Genomic DNA, 22522 nt, shown 5'->3' on the forward strand with positions numbered 1-22522 from the left:
GTGGCAGAGTCGGGCTGAAGTTGTGGGGCCGGGGGAGCCATGGGGGCCACTGGCGACGCCGAGCAGCCGCGGGGACCCGGCGGGGCAGAGCGGGGCGGCCCCGAGTTGGGCGACGCGGGCGCAGCGGGGCAGCTGGTTCTCACGGTGAGGACGCCCCCGAGGAGGCCGGGGCTGGGCCTGGGCTCGGGCCGGCTGGGCCTCGGGCTCCCGGGACCCTGGCCCGCGGGCGAGAGAACGCGGCGGCTGGTGCTGCCCAGGGGGTTGGCGTTTTCGCAGTCCGACGACCTGGGTTCAAATTCTGGTGCCGCCCTCCTAGCTAGGTGACGTGAGCCAGTCCTGTCAACCCCTGAGCTCCAGTTTCCTCTTCTGTAAAATGGAGATGATTAGTGCCGCCTCATAAAGTTGTTATGGGGATGGGGTGTAAATGCGAAGAAAGCGCCCAGCACACCACCTGCCCCAGCGTAGTCCCTCTGTAAACACTGGTTCCCTTCCTCCTGCCGTCCCCGAAAAGGTGGGGGTTGGGACTTTCGAGGCAGGAAACTTCACCTCGGTTCCTCCACCCCGGCAGGGCCTTGCAACCGCCGCCCTCCCGCCTATCCCAGGGTGGGAGAGGTGCTAAAAGTACCCGAGAAACAGGGGTGTCTACGTTTAACTTCATACTCACCCTCCACCTCTACCCCAGTGTCAGGGGCCTCAGTGACATCTGTTCCGTTGGTCCCCACAGAACCCCTGGAACATAATGATAAAACACCGGCAGGTGCAGCGAAGGGGCCGCCGCTCACAGATGACAACAAGGTAAGGCTGGTCCTGGGTATTTGCCTCCCAGGCATTGGCTTGGATGGCACCTTTGGGGTCCCCACTGCACCGAGGTGAAAAGAGATCATCAGCCATTAGAAAGAACACTGGACTAGGAAAGAGGAGAGTCAGCTTCTGTAACTTTGTGTGTGACCTTGGGTTGAATCATTGCCCCCTCTGGACTCATGTACAAAATGAGGAGGTATCATGGATTCAGCAGTGCCTGAGATCCCTAACGTTCACTGGGCTCTGTGGTTGAGGGCTCTAAAGAGGCAGAATAGCATGGAGGTTCAGAAAAAAGTGGGACTAATAGTAGTATATTTCTCAGTGAAGGGAGAGAGCACAAGATGGACCTACGGGATGCTGATTATATTTCTTGACCTGGGTCGTGACTAAGTGGATGTTCACTAAAACTATTTGTTAAAGTGTATAGACTTTGTATTTCATTAAACACTTTAAAAAGTAATACTCATTTCATAGGGTTATTATGAAAATGGAATAAAGCCATACACTTGTGTAGTTTGCGCAGAACCTGGGCATGTAGCTTGTTTTCAGGTGAAGCTATCTGATACTGTCATTAAAGGAGCCTGTGTCAATAATTGGCTGGGCAGACTAGGAAAATACGTTTGGGTCATGGCCCCCGTGTCTCCCTCCTGAATGCAGTTTCACAGATCCCGCCATCTCCATGGACCTCCTCCGAGCTGTCCTGCAGCCTAGCATCAATGAGGAGATCCAGACTGTCTTCAACAAGTACATGAAGGTGAGAGCGACAGAGACCCATGGGTGGGCCTTTCCTACATAACAATCCCCCTGGCTCTCTCTAGGACGCACAGATGTGTAAAGTCTTCCAATTATGAACTCCTGAGAACTTTTACCCCCTCTCTTCAGGGGTAATTTAAATACCTCTTCTGCCAAGCTATTATGAGGACAAACTAAGTTAAGCATAATGTGCTCAGCACCATGCTTCAAATAAGTGTTTTTATTACTTGTTTTACAGTATCAGCATTATTATTATTTAAAATTCCTTTCTAGGCCTCTAAGTAAACTTCTACATGACTCTACCTGATTGTCCCATAGATGCTTCAAACAGCATATTCAGAACTGAACTTTTTCTTCCTAAACCTCTTCCTCTTGTGTTTATTCATTCAAGAAGTATTTACTGAGCTCCCACCATAATAGCACTGTTCAAGGCACTGAGGATGTAATAGCGAATGAAATGAACAGTGTCCCTGCCCTCTTTAGACAGATACGTACTACATTAGGGAATGCCGGAGAGAAGGGGGAGAGAGTGACCAGTGGGGAACAGTAGTGGTGTTTCATAGATTGTGTCCGGGAAAGCCACATGTGAGCAGAGACCTGAGTAAAGGGAGGGAAAAACAAGCTATGCGGACACATCAGGGGAAAGCAGTCCAGGCAGAGGGAACAAGGGCAAACGCCCTGAGGCAGGAGTGTGCTTGGCACATTCAAAGCAACGAAGTCTCCAGTGTGGCTGGAGCAGACTGAGGCAGGAGGAGGGTAATAGGAGAGGTAATCAGAGAGGAAATAGGGGCCCAATTCATGCAGAACCTTTGAGGCCAACCTTTAAGGATGTTGGGGTTTACTGAGTAAAATAGAGGCTCTTCGAGAGTTTTGAGCAAAGCACTTAATCTGAACATTTTTAAAGGGTCGCTCTGACTGATATGAAGAGAATCATCTGCAGGAGGACTAGTTAGGAGGCTTGAGATGATAGTGGCTTGAGTGTTAGCAGTAAAGGTGTTGGGAAAGAGTGAGATTCCATGTGTATTTTAAAGGTAACAACGAGCTTTGCTGATGATTCAGATGTGCAGGGTAAAAGAACAAGAGAAGTAAACTCATCAGTTATCTGCCCTGGGCAACTATAAAAACAAGCCACCGACTTGCTATGAGGAAGACAGGAATGAGCAGGGGGAATCAGGAGCTCAGTTCGGGACATGTGAAGTTTGAATGTGACTACCATTCACTTAGAAACCGGAAACCAAGGACTCTGCCTTTCTTTCATCTTCCCCATCCAGTCAGAGTTCTGTACATTCCACTTCACAATCTGTCGTGCCCTTCTTCCTCGCCTCCGCCTTGGTTCAGGCCTTCATTTTCTCTTACCCAGGCTCCTCCTGTAATCCCCGAATGCCGCTCTTCTTCCCCTCTTTCATCCCACTCTCCCTACAGATGCCAGTGACCTCTAAGGTGTAAACCTAAGGGTGTCAATCCCCTATTTAAAATCCCTCAGTGCGGGCGCCTGGGTGGCTCAGTTGGTTAAGCAACTGCCTTCGGCTCAGGTCATGATCCTGGAGTCCCAGGATCAAGTCCCGCATCGGGTTCCCCGCTCAGCGGGGAATCTGCTTCTCCCTCTGACCCTCCCCCCTCTCATGTGCTCTCTCTCTCTCTCTCAAATAAATAAAATCTTAAAAAAATAAAATAATAAAATAAAATAAAATCCCTCAGTGAGCTCTTGGGTGGCTCAGTCAATTAGGTGTATGACTTCAGCTCAGGTCATGATCTCCGGGTCCAGGGGTGGAGCCCTGTGTCAGGCTCCCTGCTCAGTGGGGGAGTCTGCTTCTCCCTCTGCCCCTTCCCACAGCTCGTGCGTGCACGCGTGCTCACTCACTCCCTCTCTCTCAAATAAGTGAATGAAGTCTTTTTAAAAAAAGAGGAAAAAATGGAAAGGAAAACATTTTTTTCCTCAAGAAAATTTCTCTCCAGAAGCTCGTACAATTTTGTATTTATCCCAGCAGCATTTGCGAATGCCTTATGCAGGACCAGATTTCAATCTTAGGTCCAGAATCCACTTACAGTCACCCCTGTATATTCATCACACTGCCTACCTCACAGGCTGGCTGTAAAGAATCCAGATTGTTTTAGCTAGCTTTCACTTAGCCAGTAATCAACATTGAACACCAGTATTAATCTCTAGTTCTTAGGGTTTTTGGTTTTGTTTTTTAAGATTTTATTGATTTATTTGAGAGAGAGAAAGAGAGAGAGCATGAGAGGGAGGAGGGGCAGAGGGGGAGGGAGAAGCAGGCTCCCCGCTGAGCAGGGAGCCTGACGCAGCACTCGATCCCAGGAACCTGAGATCATGACCTGAGCCGAAGGCAGATGCTTAACCAACTGAGCCACTCAGGCGCCCCAGAGATTTTATTTTAAAGTGACTCATCTGACTATTCATTTAATTTGGCCTGAAGAGTTTTCCTCTTCATCTCGTGAGGTTTCTAATCCACACCTTCTCGCTCTTCTCCTTGGTTAAACATTAACAATATCAGGCATTTGGACTTGGCAAATATAAAATGAAAGTACATCCCCTTGGGGAGTGCCTGGCTGGCTCAGTCAGTACAGCATGCAATTCTTTTTGTTTGTTTGTTTTTGTTTTTGTTTTAAAGATTTTATTTATTTATTTGAGAGAGAGAATGAGAGACAGCACGAAAGGGAAGAGGGTCAGAGGGAGAAGCAGACCCCCCGCTGAGCAGGGAGCCCGATGTGGGACTCGATCCCGGGACTCCAGAATCATGACCTGAGCCGAAGGCAGTCGCTTAACCAACTGAGCCACCCAGGCGCCCCTCTTTTTTTTTTTTTTAGATTTATTTATCTATTTGAGAGAAAGAGAAAATGCAAGTGGGGGCAGGGGCAGGGGCAGAGGGAGAGAGAGAAACAGGCTCCCCACTGAATGGGGATCTCACGACCCTGAGATCATGACCTGAGCTGAAATCTCACGACCCTGAGATCATGACCTGAGCTGAAATCAAGTGTCGGACACAACCAGCTAAGCCACCCAGGCTCCCCAAGCATGCAACTCTTAATCTCAGGGTCATGAGTTTAAGCCCCAGATTGGGGAAGGTGGAGCCTACTTAAAATTTAAAAAAAAAAAAAAAGAAGAAGAAGAAAGAAAAGAAAGGAAACAAAGTACGTCCCCATAGTTGTCTCCCACAGTGTATAGGTACCAGAATTTTTCTGTGTGACGCTGTCTTCTGGAGACACAACTTGGACTCTTATTATGAGTCCTTATTATGAGCCTGTCCTTCAGTGTTTTCAGGCTCTAACTGTCCCTCTTCCGCCATGGAGGAACCTTCTGCCTTCCCTTTCCCCAGCTGATTGGGACTGCTGGTGTCCTGGGGCCCTGGCCAGGTCTCATGCCACCCATCCCACACGTTTCTTTCGGATTGAGCAAGGTCAGAATTCAGTGAGGACCTTCTACTCTCAGGATCTTTTCTGGTCTGCCCTGAGCTGTTCACTGAGGGCGCTGGCATTCTTTTTTCCTTCTACAGAGAAATATAGGTATATTATAAAAACTGAGAGACTATAAATAAGCAAAAGAAGAAAGAAATCATCCATAATGTCACCACTGTTAATTTAATATATATCCCTGTAGTTCTTTTGTCTTTCTCTCTTTGCTTGTTGCTGTTTTAAATAAATAGGCTCGGGCACCTGGTGACTCAGTCGGTTAAGCGTCTGCCTTCGGCTCAGGTCATGATCCCAGAGTCCCAGAATTAAGTCCCACATCGGGCTCCCTGCTTCTCCCTCTGACCCACCCTCTCTCGCACGCTCTCTGTCTCTCTCGCTCTCTCTCAAATAAATCTAAAAAAATAATAAATAAATAGGCTCATTCTATACCAAACTGTTTGATACCTTGCTTCCTTCACTTAGCAATATATCATAAATGCCTTTTCATGTCAAAAACATACTCTCCTATACCATCCTTACTGTAATTTTTAATATTTGCATATTATTTCCTGGTATGGATATGCCATGATTTATTTAAGCTATAATTAACATTTAGGTTATTCTTTGATTCTGTACTATTTACACCTTAATGCTGTAATGGCCATCCTCTGGGCACCTCCATGATTGTTATCCTCCTTAAGACAGGATAGGGTGGGGAAGTACAGCTGGGATCTGACTCTAGATCTGTCTGATCTGAAAGCCACATTCATAATCACTTTTCCCTTCTGTATGAGAGGAAGATAAAAGCTTCTCTTTTATATTGTTTCCTTCAAGTTGTTGCAAATTAGCAGGTTTTCTGACCTTGTCCTCTGCTCTACTTCTCCCTAGTTCTTCCAGAAGGCAGCACTGAATGTCAGAGACAATGTCGGGGAAGAGGTGGATGTGGAGCAGCTGATCCAGGAGGCCTGTCGGAGCTGCCTGGAGCAGGTGAGACCCAAGCAGACAAGAGACGCACAGACGTAGGCCCAGGCTTCGTCCTCAGGGCTTTACTGAGAAGTGTGATCACTTCATTCGTGGTCCTTGGGGGGATGCCTGACAAGCCACTAGCCTCCAGAGAGGGCCTGGAGCTGTTGCTGACAGAAGGGAAGTGGCTTTTCTGTACCCTGTACTGGGATTGATGGCTTTCACATGCATTAGCTCATTGGCACCCCAGAAGGCATATTCTAATCCCTAGTTTCCAGATGAAGAAACTGCAGCTCAGAACAAGCAAGAATTAGAACAGCTGAGGACTCTCTCTGCAAGTGGTGACTTCACTCTTCAAGTCACAGCCCCTTTTGGTACCGTGGGGCCTATCTGCCTTCCTGCCTCAAGGGGTGTGCTCAGCAGAAATGACATCAAGTCTAAAAATGTCTGTGTTCCCAAAATAGAAGTGAACCTGTTTGTGTGTGTCAGCTGTTCTTATTAATAGGAATTGTCAGCATCACCCAGATTCTGTGCTTAACTGTGAAACCACTAGCTGTGAGAGATGGAAATTTCTTCAGACTCAGAGCTACAGAGGCTGGTTTGAACTTAGTCCTAGGAGGGTGATTCTCAGGAGATGAGAGAGTAATGTCTTCTGGGAGGTGGGCTGGCCAGCTGCTCAGGCACAGCCTCAGAAAAGAGCAAGACCAGGGCCTGAGCCTCAGCTTTGGAGAGGGCAGAACTCCATCCATTAGCGCAGTGAAAGCTGATCTGCTTCCCATGGTCTTAATTTAAGCCAACCAAACTCCTAAGAGGCCAGTTCACTACTTCACTCTGCAACTGGAGTATGTTATAATCAGTTGTAACATCTGTTGATAATAAAACATGGCAGTTTGCTAATGTTCTTACAAGTTTGAACTGAATCAAGATTAAATTGGTAAACCTTCAGTCTCAGTTGCATCCCAGAATGCTTTCTTGAGTTTATTTACCTCTCCAGCTAATATATATTGTGCGCCATTTCTGTGCCAGGCCCCAGCTGCACTGTGCAAAATGGACACAGTCCTTACCCCCAGATCCCTGACATTACTCCAGTAATCATTCAATAGATCTGGAATTACGAACTGTTCTAAGTGCTATGAGCATAGGAGGCAATGAAGAGAGTACACTAGAAGGTACAGAGCCCAGAGGCAAAAGGGAGCGGAGAACATCCAAGTGACAGAAAGAAGCCAGAGTTGCTGGTTTTCAGAGGGTGGAGAGAATGATACTTGGTGAGGTTGGAAAGGTAAGCAGAGGCCAAATCAAGCCAAATTACAGGTGTGGAGTTTTAAGCAGAAGAGTTGCCTACTGAGATTTGCATTTTGAGAGATCACTCTGGCTGCTATAAGGAGATTGGTTTGGGAATCTGGCCTGGAGATTGGAAGGGAAATGCATGAAACTCTTCAGGAGTCCCCGGGAAAGATGAGATGAAAGTGAACGGGGCATGATCTGTACTCCATGGATGGGTACACCTTTCCAGTCTCCTGAGTCCCCATGTCCACCTCGTGGAGTCCCTTTGCCGGTATCAGTGTGACTGGGAAGCTGGAATATGGAACAGATGGTGTATGATCAGAGCACAGGAATCGAGCACAGGAAGGTAGAAAGCCCAAAGTTCAGCTGGAAACCAGATGAATCAAGAAACTTCAAACAAGTCCTTGGACCTTTCTGTTCCTCAGTTTCCTTATCCCTAAAATTGGGAGCGAGAATCCACCACCAGTGGTTTGCTATGAGGATTAAATGAGAAAATTTATGCACACTACCAGTACCGCGTGGGTGCATACAACACAGAACATTCTAGATATCAAGTACATGGGAGTTCTATTCATGATTATAGTACACAACTGCCTCACAACAGAGCCTGGCTTTCGGGTAGCCCAGGATACTTGAAGTTCTTTGGGGTCCCCTTGTCTGAACTGCACACAGAACTTCTTGTTGTGTGAAAAGATTCTTCACATTGGCTATGAGACAATTTGAGAAGGGTTTTTAGTTTGTTTGGGTTAAGACTTGATTTGTTTGCACTTCTGACACCACATTGACCATCTCAGTCGTGCTTCCTAATCTCCTTAGCTACCCCTTTCTGGTGATTTCCTAGGGAGAAATGGCTGACCTTACCTATAGCCCATTGCCTTGCATTTTTTGTTTGCTTGATTTTGTTTGCATGGCAGTTGTTTTTGTTTGTTCATTTTATTTATGTGAGTGATACATATCCGTTAAGAAAAATTTGGCATGGTAGTTAAGAATGCAGGCTTTCTCTTGATTTGCACTGTCCAGATAGGAGTCCTGGCTTTACCACTGACTAGCTGTGTGACTTGAGGCGAGTTACCTCACCTTACTAAATCTCAGTTTTCTCATCTGTGAAATGGGTGTAGAGGTGCTGCATCATAGGATTGTTGTGAGGATTAAATGTGCTAATACTCTTAAGGCTTTTAGATCAGTAACAAGGACTCAGTAAATGTTACCTACTGTGGGTTTGTATTAAAATTAGACTATAAATTATAAGGAAGAAAATTAAAATTTCTCATAGTCTCACTACCAGCAATAAGTTCTATTAACATTTTGATGCCTTTTCTTCATTTCCCTGTGTATGTTTTTACACATGTGCGTTCATTCACTGGAGCACTGGGAATGCAATGAAGAGCAAAAACAGACCACCCTGGAACCCACGGTCCCCTTTGGCGGCCACACTATTTCTCTGTTCCCTTTTATAGCTCGACTTTGGGAAAGGGGGCTGTCGCTGGCTCCACTTTGTAACCTCCTGTTCATTCTTTTGCTCACTTTATTCAGTCCCCACCATTTCCCTGAAACCTCTCTTATATCAGGGTCCTCAGTAACCTCCATGTTATCAAATCCTGTGGACCCTAACTGTCCTCAGTTTACCCAGCTTCTTGGTGGCATTTATCACAGGGTCATTTCATGTTTCTTGGAACACTCCTTTCTCGGTTCCAGTGCTTTGACTTTGCATCCACTCCTCTTCAGCCTCCTGGACCAGCTTGCCTTCTCTTCTGTGGTTCACTCTCATACTAGCTGATTCCCTCCAGTCCTGTGGCTTTGAAAACAATTTAACTGCTGTTGATTCCCAGATGTGTATCTCAGCCCTGAGCTGCTTCACTCTTGCCTTCTTTCGATCCATTCTCAGAGCAGCCAGACCCATCTTTTTAAAGATGAACCAGATTGTGTCACTCTCCTCTTTAAAACCCAGGGACTCCCCACTGCAGGCAGAATAAAACCCTGATGCCTTAACGTGACCCACAGAGCCCTACCTGGACTGGCTCCTGCCTGTTTCTTTAACTTCATCTCATCCCACCACCCCCTCACTGGCTATCTTCTAGCTGTACTGGAATCCTTTCTGCTTCTCCAGTACACCAAGCTCAGCGTCCTTGCACTTGCTGTTCTCGCTGCCCAGCATGCTCTATCTTTAACTCTTTATATAGCTGCCTCCTTTTCTTCAGATTTAGCTCAAATATTGCCTCATCAGAGAGGCCTTCCCTAGCCACTCCATCTAAAGTAGTCCTCCTAGGGAAACCTGGGTGGCTCGTCGGTTAAGCATCTGCCTTTGGTTCAGGTCATGATCTCAGAGTCCTGAGATGGAGCCTGCTCAGCAGGGAGTCTGCTTCTCCCTCTCCCTTTGCCCCTTCCCTCCCCCCTCCATGCTCTCGCTCTCTCTCGCTCTATCTCTCAAATAAATAAAATTTTTTTAAAATAAAGTAGGGACACCTGGGTGGCTCAGTTGGTTAAGTGTCTGCTCAGGTCATGATTATTTCAGCTTATTTCAGCTCAGGTCATGATCCCGGCGTCCTGGGATTGAGCCCCACATCAGTCTCCCTACTCGGCACGGAGCCTGCTGCTCCCCCTGCTTGTGTGCTCCCTCTCTCTCTCTCTGTCTGACAAATAAATAAAATCTTTTTAAAAATAAAGTAGCCCAGGGGCGCCTGGGTGGCTCAGTCGTTAAGCGTCTGCCTTCGGCTCAGGTCATGATCCCAGAGTCCTGGGATCGAGCCCCGCATCCGACTCCCTGCTCGGCGGGAAGCCTCCTTCTCCTTCTCCCACTCTCCCTGCTTGTGTTCCCTCTCTCACTGTGTCTTTCTCTGTCAAATAAATAAATAAAATCTTTAAAAAATAAAATTAAAATTTTTAAAAATAAAGTAGCCCCCATCTCACTCCTTTCCCCACCTCCAGTTAATCTCCATCACCTTACTTGTTGATTTCTACCACTTATTTCAATCTGAAATTATTAATAGTTCATGACTTTATTTTCTGTCTCCCTTTCCACCCCCACCTCTGCTAAAAGCTTGAGCTTTACAAGAGTTGAGGCCTGACCTTGTTCACTGCAGTATGCCCAGCCCTAGAATATGACTCTTAATATGTGGACACTGAGTGTGTGCTGAATGTTGCAGGCATGAATGAAGGAGGAAATGAACAAATGGCAAACGAACAAACAGGGTTCCTGCTCTCCTAAAACCTACAGCCTGGTTAGGCAGACGGGTATGAATTACAGTACCACAAAACGTGCGCATAATTCCACGCAGGGACTTGTGCGCTCTTCACTGCAATGTTTGGAGGAGGTTTAGGAGTCTAGTATTGGACTTAGCAATTGGGACCTCTACACATAGACACCAGGCAGACTGTTGTATAAGTCTGGAGCTCAAAGGAGAGGCCACAGCTGAAGAGAAAAAATCATAGAGTCAACATTGTGTGTCAGCTGTACTCAGATTCTTAAAAATTACAGTGTCATCAGTTTATAGATGTTAACTGAAGCTGTGAGCATGATAGCAGATAGAATACCAAATGGAAGAAGACAGAATGAACCACACTGAGGAAGATGAGCCAGCAAAGAAGGCTAAGAGAGAGTGGCCAGACAAGTAGGAAGAAAACCAGGGAGAGAGTTTCCAGTAGAGGGGAGTGCTCAGGCCCTTCGAATGCTGCTCATGGGAACACAACTCTTCACATAACCTACAGGGCCCTGCCTACCTTGCCAAACTCCTCATTCACGCCTCTCTCCTCTGCCCATTATTTGTCAGGCTATCTTTTTCTTCAAACAAGCCAAGTCTGTTCCCACTTTGGGGCTCTTGGACTCCCTGCTGCTGACACGCTTCTCTTCAGCTCTTCTGATAGCTGGCTCCTTCTCCATAGCCCAGCCCAGCCCTTCCCTCTGCTAATTCTCTGTCACATCTGCCTGGGGTTTTTTTCCTCCACACCATTTATCATGATCTGAAATTACCTTGTTTGTTTATTTGCTTATTATCCAGGTTGCCCGCGGAGTATAGCTCCACGAGAGCAGGGACTGTCCATGTGCCATTTACTACTGTGTCCCCAGCCACTTCTGGACTAGGGGCTCAATATTTATTAAATGAAAAGCAGCAGCTGTTGAGGAATATGTATTATATTAATGCATTTAGTTAGGAAAAATAATATATAGTATATATTTACATGGAAAAAGTAATGAAGAAGTTACATTGAAATATTAACAGTAGTTTGTGGATACAGAGATTTCAGGTTTGGTGTGGGGGTTTTTTGCATAGTTTCATCTTTAATTTTTCAGCAATGATCATTAATTATAGTTGACCCTTGAAAAAGGTAGGGGTGAGGGGCGCCGACTTCCTGCAGTGGAAAATACGCATATAAACTTTTTTTTTTTTTTTAAGTAATCTCTGCACCCAGTATGGGGCTCGAACTCATGACCCCAAGATCAAGAGTCACATGCTGTACCAGCTGAGCCAGCCAGGTGCCCCCATATATACTTTTGACTCCAAAAACTAACGGCTTATTTTGACCAGAAACCTTACCAATAACATCAACAGTTGATTAACACATATTTTGTATGTTATATGTTTTTTCGATTGTATTCTTACAATAAAATAGAGAAAAGAAAATGTTACTAAGAAAATCATAAGGAAGAGAAAATACATTTGTAGTACTGTACTGTTTTTATCAAAAAAAAAAAAAAAAAGTGTTAAGTGGGCCCGTGCAATTCAAACCCATGTTGTTCAAGGGTCAACTGTACTTAAGTTTTAAAAAAAAAAAGATATCTATGTATATGCTTATCTCGGAGTGCCTTTGTACTGGCCATGAAAACATTTCAACCCAGTTTGGAGTTTTAACCCAGCAGTTACCCACCAAAATAGTGGCTGTTAACACTTGATCTTTTCCCTTCAGGCTAAACTACTGTTTTCAGATGGAGAAAAAGTAATACCCAGATTGACCCATGAGCTTCCAGGGATAAAGGTCAGAATCACTGGGTCTGGGGTGTTGCCAGGGGAGACCGATGAGGCTGGGAGGCAGGTGAACTCTGTGGGCCCAGGGAGCTTCCACATACTACCCATTTGTAGGACCAGGTCCAAATGAGGCCCAGCCCAGGGAGGGGCCGGATGTTATAGTCCAGGGCTCTGTCTTCTGCAGCCCCTGGGGACCTGCCGATCCCAGGCACTGGCTCTCCACTAACCCCTCCCTTCCATTTTCCTCCAGCGTGGCCGACAGACAGAAGAGGAATGTGCCCATCGAGGAAGCCCCGTTCCCAAAAAGGTAACTCATCTCCATGTTTTCTGGCTGGGAAAAGGCCCTGTAATTCCAGAAGAAGGTAGAGGGCTTCCTCCATGCACCGTGGGGCCTTTCTAGCATGAGAGGCAGGCCCCCTGGAGATTGTTAACTCTCCCTGTTCACTCTCAAGCCTCATTTGGTCTCCTTGGAAAACCATCTCCACCAAGTGACCCTAGACCTGCCAGTGGCATGGGGTGGGGCTTCCCACGTGGTCAGGCCTCTGACAGCTGTTCTTTCTGGCAGAGGAAGGGACGGCCTCCTGGACACATGCTGTCAAATGATCGGGCAGCCGCCGGCATGGTGTGAGTAGGGGCCAGCAGTGCAGGGAGAGCAGGGAGGGGGTGGGCCTGGAGGGAAAGAGGCCAGAGCTCCTCACCTGCCGAAATCAGATCCAGCTGTTTAAGTCACCATGGAGGAGGGTTAGTCTAGTTTGAGGGCTGGGGAAAGAAGGCAGCAGGGAGGACACTATTTTATCCTGCTTTTGCCCCAGAACTGTTCAGCCCAGCTTCATTAAATACGAGCTGTTTTTATCGTTAGTACACATTGAATGCTCATAACGTGCTGTAACTGCTCTAAATATCTTATATGCTTTACCTTCTAATCCTTACAGCCGCTCTCTAGTGAAGGTATAGTTAATTTTGTAAATCAGGAGACAGACTCAGAGGGGCGCCTGGGTGGCTCAGTCAGTTAAGCCTCTGCCTTCGGCTCAGGTCATGATCCCAGGGTCCTGGGATCGAGCCCCGTGTTGGGCTCTCCGCTCGGCGGGGAGCCTGCTTCTCCCTCTGCCTGCTTGTGCACTCTCTCTCTCTCTGTCTGACAAGTAAATAAAATATTTCTTTTAAAAAAAAAAAAAAAAGGAAACAGACTCAGAATTTTTGTCCAAGGTCAACCAGCTAATAATGAGCACAGTTGTACTGCAAAGGTTTTTGAAGCAACAGAATCTTTTCTTCAAATAAAACTCTACGGGAAGTCTAATCGAGAAAGCCACACCGGTTTGGTTGGGAGCCGCAGGGACAGTCTGAAACCACTGGCTTAGGAGACGGAGCAGTAAGGTCGTCACACCATGGCTTGCCCCCCGCCCCGTACCTGCCCCCCCCGAAGCAGCTCTGCGGCTCACAAACACAGGACGGGGGGCAGCTGCAGTTGTTCCCTCCTTTTCAGAGAGAAGGAAACGACATCTCAGAGAGCTTCCTGGACCTGCCCGTGTGGCTAGGTAACCTCAGAGTCAGTCCTAGAATGGCGTTTGCCTTTGTACGTCCTCCAGTGGCTTACCAGGAGGAAAGACCGCCAGGGCCAAAGTGAGAGTGTGTGAGGAACTCCCACCACCACCAGCAGGCTTTGTTCCAGTCCTAGGCCTCACCTCAGGGAAGTCACCTTTCTTCTTTCCTTCCAATCAGATGGAAACCAAAATCCTGTGAACCAATTCGCCGAGAAGGCCCCAAGGTATGATTATGTGAGCATGGGAATGACCGCTATCTCGGGGAGACCCACCGTGAGGGAAGAGGCTGAGGGATGTGCCACACGCCATTCCAGAGCCACCCCCCACCTGTTCCCCAACCCCCACCCTGCACCAGCACCCCCACTGGCCTCCCAGAAGGATCTTAAACAGGGATTGGAACTAAGGGTGCTTAATATAGGATAGGCCCTGCCCTAAATCTTTTGTATGTCATCTCATTTGATCTTTATAACAATCTTATGAGATGGATTCTGTTACTGTTCTGTGGTGTAGCATATTAAGTGTAGTTATTGTATACACTTAATAACCTTGAACTTATATTAAGGCTCAGAGACCTGCCCAGAGTCACATAGCTGCTAAATGGTCAAGCCAAGTCTCAAAGCCAAGGTCCATTGCAACCAGACGCTATGCTCTTAACCATTAGCCTCTGTTGCCTCCAGAATAGTTGTTTGCAAGCTCTTTTAGCAATAGAATCCTTTCTTCAAATAAAATCACGAGTGGAAGCCCAGTAAAGTAAGTGAAAGCTCCACCGGCCTGGTGGAGGCTCTGTCCAGTAGAAAACTTCCGCCGCCTGTGGTACTGGCTGTCTCAGCTCTCACACTGGTGACCGTGCCTTTCGTCTTAAACTCTGCTCCCTTCAAGCCAATAATCCTGCCTTTCCCTGATGTTTCTGTAACTCTCCAGACATCCTTTCTCTCGAGTTCCTCTTCCTCAGCAGTGACCCATATACATGGGCGTCCCTCAGAATTGTCTCGCTGGCCCACTCCTGCCTGTAAAATTTCTGTGAATGCTCTCAATCATTCACTCTTAGGATTTCAGGGACCAGTGTATGGTGAAGTCGCCATACCTTTGTCCCTCACGTCTCTTTCTGGTGTAGAATTTATGTCTCCTACCGTCTGCTAGACCTCCCTGCCTGGAATTTCTGTAGCATTTCAAACTCAGCCTATCCAAAATTGCAGTCAGAATCTTTCCTCATAGACCTTCTTTGACATTCTCTGCTTTAGTCATCTTTCCCTCTTCCCGTCTATATCCACTCGAGTCCTGGCTGATCCCGCCTCCCACATTGCTCACAGCTCCTCTTCCCTCCTTGTCATCCTTACTGCCGTCTGAGCTCAGAGCCTCATCTTCTCTCAGAAATGCTTTAGTACAGGGGCGCCTGGGTGGCTCAGTCGTTAAGTGTCTGCCTTCGGCTCAGGTCATGATCCCAGGGTCCTGGGATCAAGCCCCGCATCGGGCTCTCTGCTCAGCGGGAAGCCTGCTTCTCCCTCTCCACTCCCCCTGCTTGTGTTCCTTCTCTCGCTGTGTCTCTCTGTCAAATAAATAAAATCTGTAAAAAAAAAAAAAAGAAATGCTTTAGTACAGCAACCTCTAAACTGCTCCCAGCCTATAGTCTTGCCATTTCGAATCCATTAACCATGTGTGGGCGAGTGAGCTGTCTTTAAAGCAAATCTGGCTCTCCCTATTTAGAGACCTCAGTGACTCCGCATGACCTACAGAATAAAGTGCAGACCCCTAAAAGCAGGCCCAGGCCTCTAGCCCCTGTCTGCCTCTCCAACCTCATCTGTTGCCACTCCCTAATCCGTGCTCTCTCCTTTTAGCTACACGGAATCGCTCATGGTCTCTCCGGCCTGCCAAGCCCGCTCTCACTTCCTCTCATTTATACTGTACTGCCCTTTCTTCCTCCCCACTGCCCTTCCAGAATTAACCTGAGAATTACCTCTGCAAGGGAGCCTTCCTGTTGCCCTCCCCCATGGCATCCCTCTCACCTGGCATCTGTATCCCTGTCTCATGCTGGTACAATCATCTATACATAATTTCTGTGGCCCCCAGAAAGCAGAGACTGTATCTTACTCACCTCTTTATCCCCAATATCTAGCCCAGCATATTGTCAGTACTTGGTTTCTTGAATCAGCTGTTTGGAATAGTGGACAAGGATGGTGGTAGGAGAAGGCAGGAGAAGAGTATTTCCATCCTGCCCACCAGGTAAACCTCACCCTCACCAGCCTCTCTCTCTTTTGCATAGTGGGACCCAGCCCGGCTGAATGAATCTACCACGTTTGTGCTGGGATCTCGAGCCAACAAGTAAGTTCCAGAGCTTTGGCACTGAGGGAGGGGACAACTTGGGGGCCTACCCCCAGGACTGCAGCTACTGGATTCCTTACCACCCCTCCATTCCTTTTCAGGGCCCTGGGAATGGGGGGCACCAGAGGAAGAATCTACATCAAGCACCCGCACCTCTTTAAGGTAGGTGAGTGCTGCGAGTCAGGCAGGCCGTTGCAGTGTGTGCGGTGGGAGCTGTGGATGGCACAGAGAAGCTTGGAACAAACACTGATCTGGGAGTCAGGACTTCTGTGTTCTAGTTACCCCTCTGCCCTTAACCTTTACCTTTTGTAATTCACTGAACATTCTGCCCCTCAATAACAACTGCTTTCCTTGTGTGCTTATTGCGGACCAAACCGGGTTTCAGGTGCTGCACTTTATCTCAGGGAGCTATCCTTTAAAACAGAGATGGCTCTCATTGTTTTACAAATTAAAACATAGGGGCGCCTGGGTGGCTCAGTCGTTAGACTTCTGCTTCAGCTCAGGTCATGATCCCAGGGTCCTGGGATCGAGCCCCACATTGGGCTCCCTGCTCAACGGGAAGCCTGCTTCTCCCTCTCCCACTCCCCCTGCCTGTGTTCCCTCTCTCGCTGTGTCTCTCTCTGTCAAATAAATAAATTAAAAAAAAAAAAATTAAAACATAAAAAAAACAAAAACAGGTAAAGAAAGGTTAAGTGACTTGCCCAAAGTTACTCAGCCAATAAGTGATGAGTAGGATTCCAGTCTGGGTCTGTCTTCAGCAAAGCCTGAGCTCTTCCCCATTACCTTATTCAATTGTCTATAAAATAAAGAGGTTGGAGCAAGGCAGCAGTTCTATCGCTTTTCAAAGAAAGGTACTTAAGTCTCTATTATTTAAGAAAATAATGGGGGGGGCATGATATCAGTCACCCTCTTAAATGAATTTGTGTTTCTTCAGTCACAAAAGTATCCAGATATATTAGAAAATAGCGCACGTGTGTTCAAGACGTGTTATTGCACCCGTCCGTAAGGCTTGGGGTCCCAGAATTACAGCTCTGTCTACTACATTCTGTGCAAGTTCAGGTTCTTTGAAGGGTGGACCTGCTTCTTCTTTTTAAGTCTTACATCCTGAGATCCTCAGCACCTAGACAGTGTGGCCTACTTGCTACTTCATTTTCCTTTCAGTGTCTTCACTCCTGCTGTTCCCTCTGATGATCTTCCCCCTACCCGCCGGCTTATATCTCTGCCTGACTCTTCTGTAAGATCCACCTCTTCCAAAACCCTTCATGCATCATCCCCCAAGTGTATGTGCTCTGGAACTTCCTTGGAACTCCAGTAGCACAATGGTTAAGAGTATGGTTTTAGTTCTGGTTCCGCTACTTAGTAACCATGTGACCTTGGGCAAGTAGCTTCACATTTCTTTTTCTTTTTCTTTCTTTCTTTCTTTCTTTTTCTTTCTTTCTTTTTCTTTTCTTTCCTTTTCTTTCCTTTCTTTTCTTTTTTTTTCTTTTCTTTTCTTTCTTTTCTTTTATTTCTTAATTCAGTTTAGTTAACGTATAGTATATTATTAGTTCCAGAGGTAGGATTTAGTGATTCATCAGTTACATATAACACCCAGTGCTCATTCCATCAAGTGCCCTCCTTAATGCCCCATCATCCAGTTACCTTACCCTCCCACCTCCCCTCCAGCAGCCCTTAGTTTGTTTCCTAGAGTTAAGAGTCTCATGGTTTGCCTTCTTCTCTGTTTTTATCTTATTTTATTTTTCCTTCCCATTTCTGAGCCTGTTTTGTTATCTACAAAAAGAGAATGATACAGTCCAACCTTATAGGATTGGTAGAATTAGGGGAGAGTGCAGCAAACCTCCCAGCGCACTGCCTGGCACATAGCAAGGGCTTCGTGAATGTTCGATATTACCAGCACATATTCCCAATTCTTCGATTTGCCGTTTGTAATAAACTGCCGACCCACACTCATTACCAGTGGGAACAATCTCGCACTATAATCTTTCCAGTCTAAGAAGTGGAGGGAAAATGTTTTTGTTGTTTTAATTCTCTGTTCGTGACGACAGGCATCTTTTCACTCATTTAGCATCCATTTGTATTTCTTCTGTAAACTGCCTCTTGTATCTTTTGCCCATGTTTCTGTCTTCCTAAAGGCATTATTCAAATTTTTCTTTTCCTTTTTAACTTTTTTTAAATTATAGAAATAACATATAAAACCCATTCTTATTGTAAAAAGACTCAATATGCAGAAGCTAATAGGGAACAAAACACAAAGTTCCCTTCATCCTTGACTCCGAGTCTCCTCCCCTCGAGGCCACCACCGCCAGCATGGCAGCGTTCTCCAGGCCTCCCTGTGCACACACATGGGTGTGGGTGTGTATATGGCCTTCAGTGATATTTTATGTTATTGACTATACATGTCAATAGCAATAATACATCTAGAACTACATATTGTTCTCTGATTTTATTTTTTTCACCCCAAAATTCATTCGTTCATTGAACACATATTTGTTGAGTGCTAAACATTCTCAAAGTGCTAGAGATACAGCAGTGAACAAAATGGACACACAAAACTCCTTGCCTTCACAGAGCTAAAATTCTAATACACGGCCAGGTATGGCCTGTGGGCCAAATCCAACCAGGAGCCTGTTTTTGTCCAACTCGAGTTTTTTATATTTTTGAAGGGTGATTTAAAAAAATAAAAATGGGGTGCCTGGCTGGCTCAATCAGTGGAGTGTGTGACTCTTGATCTCGGGGTTATAAGTTCGAGGCCCACGTTGGGTGTAGAGGTTACTTAAAAATAAAATCTGTAAAAACAATTTAAAAAATTAAAATGAAGGATATGCGACAAAGATGTATGTGGCCAGCAAAGCCTAAAATATTTACTAGCTGGCCCTTTACAGAAAAAGTGAGCTGACCACTATAAATCTGTGGATGATATCTTAAAGATTTGTCCATGTTATTAAGTCTCCCTCATTTTATTTCTTTTTTTTTTTTTAAGATTTATTTATTTATTTATTTGACAGAGAGAGACACAGTGAGAGAGGGAATACAAGCAGGGGGAGTGGGAGAGGGAGAAGCAGGCATCCCACCGAGTGGGGAGCCCGATGTGGGGCTCGATCCCAGGACCCTGGGATCATGACCTGAGCCGAAGGCAGACGCTTAATGACTGAGCCACTCAGGCACCCCCTCATTTTATTTCTAACAGCTGTATAGAATTCATAAAATGGCTATTCCATAATTTATTTCATTATCCCCCTATTAGTGGATATTTACGTTTTTCCAACAGCTTTGCTATTACAAACAGTGCTAGCCCAAACATCCCTTGTGTACATGTGTGGGTGATTCTGCAGGATACATCCCTGGAAGTGGGATTGAAATTGGGTTAGAAAATGCATACTCTTATTAAATTTTTTTATTAATATTTATATTACTCGGGAAGTGAAATATTTACACGCAAAGGGTAGTATACCATACAGGTTTCTCAGCTTTGTCTCTATTTCAACTGTCCTACCTATTTTATAAAATCTACCTTTATTGAGCACTTTGTGTCAGATACTGTCTTTACCACTTTTTATGCACTATCTCATTTATCCTTAACAAGCTTCTAAGTATTGATACTGTTTGTTTCACAGATGAAGAAACCGAGTCTCAAGGAAATTACTGCCCAGGTTGACACCATCTACTAAGAGGCAGGAACCAGAATTTTTTTTTTTTAAGATTTTATTTATTTATTTGACAGAGAGAGAGACAGCGAGAGAGGGAACACAAGGGGAGTGGGAGAGGGAGAAGTAGGCTTCCCGCTGAGCAGGGAGCCTGATGCGGGGCTCGACCCAGGACGCTGGGATCACGACCTGAGCCGAAGGCAGACGCTCAATGACTGAGCCACCCAGGCGCCCCAGAACCAGAATGTAAACCTAATTCCAAAACCAAGTTCTTAACCACAGTGCTATTCTGCTCCCCCCAGAGCATGACCTGTCCTGATTTTTGTTTCGGAAAATATGGTCACCATAACAGTTCATATGTGTGGTAAACTACCCCAGGTCATTTTTTGAAAAAGAGTAGAGCTCTGGAATAACAGTCACCAGTCTGACCAGTTGCCAGAGTGCTGTGCTTTGAGAAAGGAAGGGGCAGGAAGTGTGCTAAACCTCTGGGATTTGGTCCCATCCCCTGGCCTCCTGGGCTCAGCTCCGCTTGCTGTGAAGAGGTTGGCAAGCCCTCTGCATTCACCAGGCTGGGACGAGGTCTTGGTGAGAGATGCTCAGGGGCTGAGAGATGCTCTGAAACCAAATGAGAAAAGTTCCTCCCACTAGGCTAACGTCTGTGACTTCATCCCTTCCAGTATGCAGCTGACCCCCAGGACAAGCACTGGCTGGCTGAGCAGCATCACATGCGGGCAACAGGGGGGAAGATGGTAAGCACTGTTCACACAGGCCCAGCCAGAGACCCACCCAGCCCAGGGGCCAAGGGTCCGGCTATTGGTGGCAGTTCCCTCCATATCTGAGACTCTCAAAGCCTGATGAATGTGGACAGGGAGACTTGCCAGGGTCGAGGGGGCCCATTCCTTCCCACTGAAGACCAGACTTAATCCCTGGATTCCCTTCCCACACACCACTCCCTCACTCCCTCCTTCACCATCCTTATTCAGATTATATTAGCTGGGCATAAGAATGGCAGGTGCACGGCACACGTAACACTACTTTTGCCTCATGTGCCCATTGAAGATGGCTCTCACGGATCACCGCCTCTTCCACCAGACACAGCTGTAGGATCTCCCCAACACAGCGCTCCAGGCAGCACCTCCTGTCAGTAGGAGTTAGCACATGCAGTGAAACCTGTTTGCCACGCCTAGCAGCCCCTTCCGGAATCACCTCTGCTTAAAGAGTTCTTAGCTCATCAAGCAACGACCTTGGGAAAACCATCGTTGCATGTGTTCTGAAACTAGCAGGGCTTTGTCCATCACCTGCGGACTCAGTCCCACTGCGGGGACTGCTCCTGTGAGAATTCAGTGGCCTTGCAAACCAGTATACCATCTCTCTTCTGGCAAGGAAACTATCTTCTGTTTTACTACTCTACTTATTCCTACACCCTGTTTAAGAAGATTTGAGGGAACTTACCACATACATAAAATGCAACATAACGTAAATAAGAAATAGATGGGGAGAGGAAAGACAGGATCTAACATTAAGCCATGAACAAGACTAGCTTTGAAAGGAGTGTTTTTTTTAATAGCTGACCTGGGAAACTAGCACACTTCCATGGGTTTTTGCAAATTCAGTGCTAGGCCCTTCTCAGGGACATCTCATTGGTTACATAGTTCACAGTGCTCATAAGATGACAGATTACTCAGGGGACACACACAGATTACTCCTGACCCTAAGACTAGAAAGAACTGTCTCCCCCAGAAGACTTTCCCATGTGATGAATGACATCCCCTGTGTGGTAAGCACACGAGAGGGCTCTCTACCCTTGCAGACCATGGCATTGTGTCACAGCCGAGCTGCAGGCCCCTGGTAGGGGACAGCAGTGCAGCTTCTCACGTTTGCCCTTCTGCCACAAAGTTCAAACCCAGATCATCTCAGTTCCTAGAGTTAACATTACAGCTTCCTCCTCCTGATTCCGTTTCCATGTGTGTTTTGCTAGCTCTCTTGCGATTTCATTTTAAGCACCCAGAGTCCTTTTTTAAAAGAGGAGGAGGCTGTAAGTCACCCATCTCCACTCCCTAACCCATAAAGTTTCTATTTGAGTGAAAGGTTGTCTCATGGAGCTATTTTCCGGTCTCTCCCTACTCACTCTCCTAAACTGTAAATTATGCCCCTCTCCCTTCCAGCCCTTACATTAAGTTTAATGTTTAATAGTATTTTGTTTAATAGTATTGTTGAGTTGAAATGAATCAGAGGCAGTGATCACTCTCCTTTGCTCCTGCCCCAGGCCTACCTCCTCATCGAGGAGGACATCCGGGACCTCGCAGCCAGTGATGACTACAGGTAAAACCAGTCATCTGTCCCCTGTCCCCCCCACACACACACTGGCCCCTTGGGGTGAACCTGGGCCTGCACCCTCCTTGCTTCAACTATCCTCCTCAATGTCTGTTCCAGAGGATGTCTGGACCTGAAGTTGGAGGAGCTGAAATCCTTTGTGCTACCCTCCTGGATGGTCGAGAAGATGCGAAAATACATGGAGACACTACGGACAGAGAACGAGCATCGTGCTGTTGAAGCACCTCCACAGACCTGACCAAAGCCAAGTCCCCTGGCTACACTTGGCAGCCCTCTTCCAAGGCCCTGTCACCCACTGAGGCCACTGCTGGGACTGCTTCTGGATGGATCTCAGCGGCATTAAGCTGTGCCTGGGCTAGTCTGTAGTGACTCACTACAGAGCACCCCCAGACTGGCACGTGGTTCTATATTTGTAAAGTTATCGGGTTAAAAAGCAATTAAACAGTTTGTAATAAACACAGTGAGCTAGCTGTGCGGTCTGTTGTAGGGGCTGACAAAATACCAAAGGATCTAG

General features: G+C 46.6%; 1 protein-coding gene across 2 annotated transcripts; it reads left to right on the forward strand.

Moving 5' to 3' along the window:
• Positions 1 to 3: 3 nt before the first annotated feature.
• Positions 4 to 22468, forward strand: DNTTIP1 (deoxynucleotidyltransferase terminal interacting protein 1). Of its 2 annotated transcripts, XM_045885846.2 has the most exons (13): positions 4 to 144; positions 725 to 795; positions 1459 to 1555; positions 5851 to 5949; positions 12112 to 12180; positions 12421 to 12477; positions 12736 to 12794; positions 13890 to 13935; positions 15972 to 16030; positions 16132 to 16192; positions 20352 to 20423; positions 21941 to 21996; positions 22108 to 22468. In XM_045885846.2, the coding sequence occupies exons 1-13, from the start codon at positions 40 to 42 to the stop codon at positions 22244 to 22246; spliced, it is 990 nt and encodes a 329-aa protein (XP_045741802.1). In that variant the 5' UTR covers positions 4 to 39; the 3' UTR covers positions 22247 to 22468. The 2 variants fall into 2 exon arrangements, with proteins under 2 accessions (XP_045741802.1, XP_064429333.1); XM_064573263.1 differs by lacking the exon at positions 12112 to 12180.
• The last annotated feature ends 54 nt before the right edge of the window (positions 22469 to 22522 follow it).

The sequence above is a fragment of the Mirounga angustirostris genome, unplaced genomic scaffold (assembly GCF_029215605.1).
Source record: "Mirounga angustirostris isolate CCGP_5_RB_7025 unplaced genomic scaffold, mMirAng1.0.hap1 SCAF_10, whole genome shotgun sequence".
NCBI lineage: Eukaryota > Metazoa > Chordata > Mammalia > Carnivora > Phocidae > Mirounga > Mirounga angustirostris.

Bases quoted from the DNA above. Each gene is read 5' to 3' on its own strand.
- DNTTIP1 (XM_045885846.2), top strand. From the start codon at position 40: ATGGGGGCCACTGGCGACGCCGAGCAGCCGCGGGGACCCGGCGGGGCA. The intron at 1,556-5,850 runs GTGAGAGCGACA...ACTTCTCCCTAG, and splicing joins TCTTCAACAAGTACATGAAG to TTCTTCCAGAAGGCAGCACT. The intron at 20,424-21,940 runs GTAAGCACTGTT...CTCCTGCCCCAG, and splicing joins GGGCAACAGGGGGGAAGATG to GCCTACCTCCTCATCGAGGA.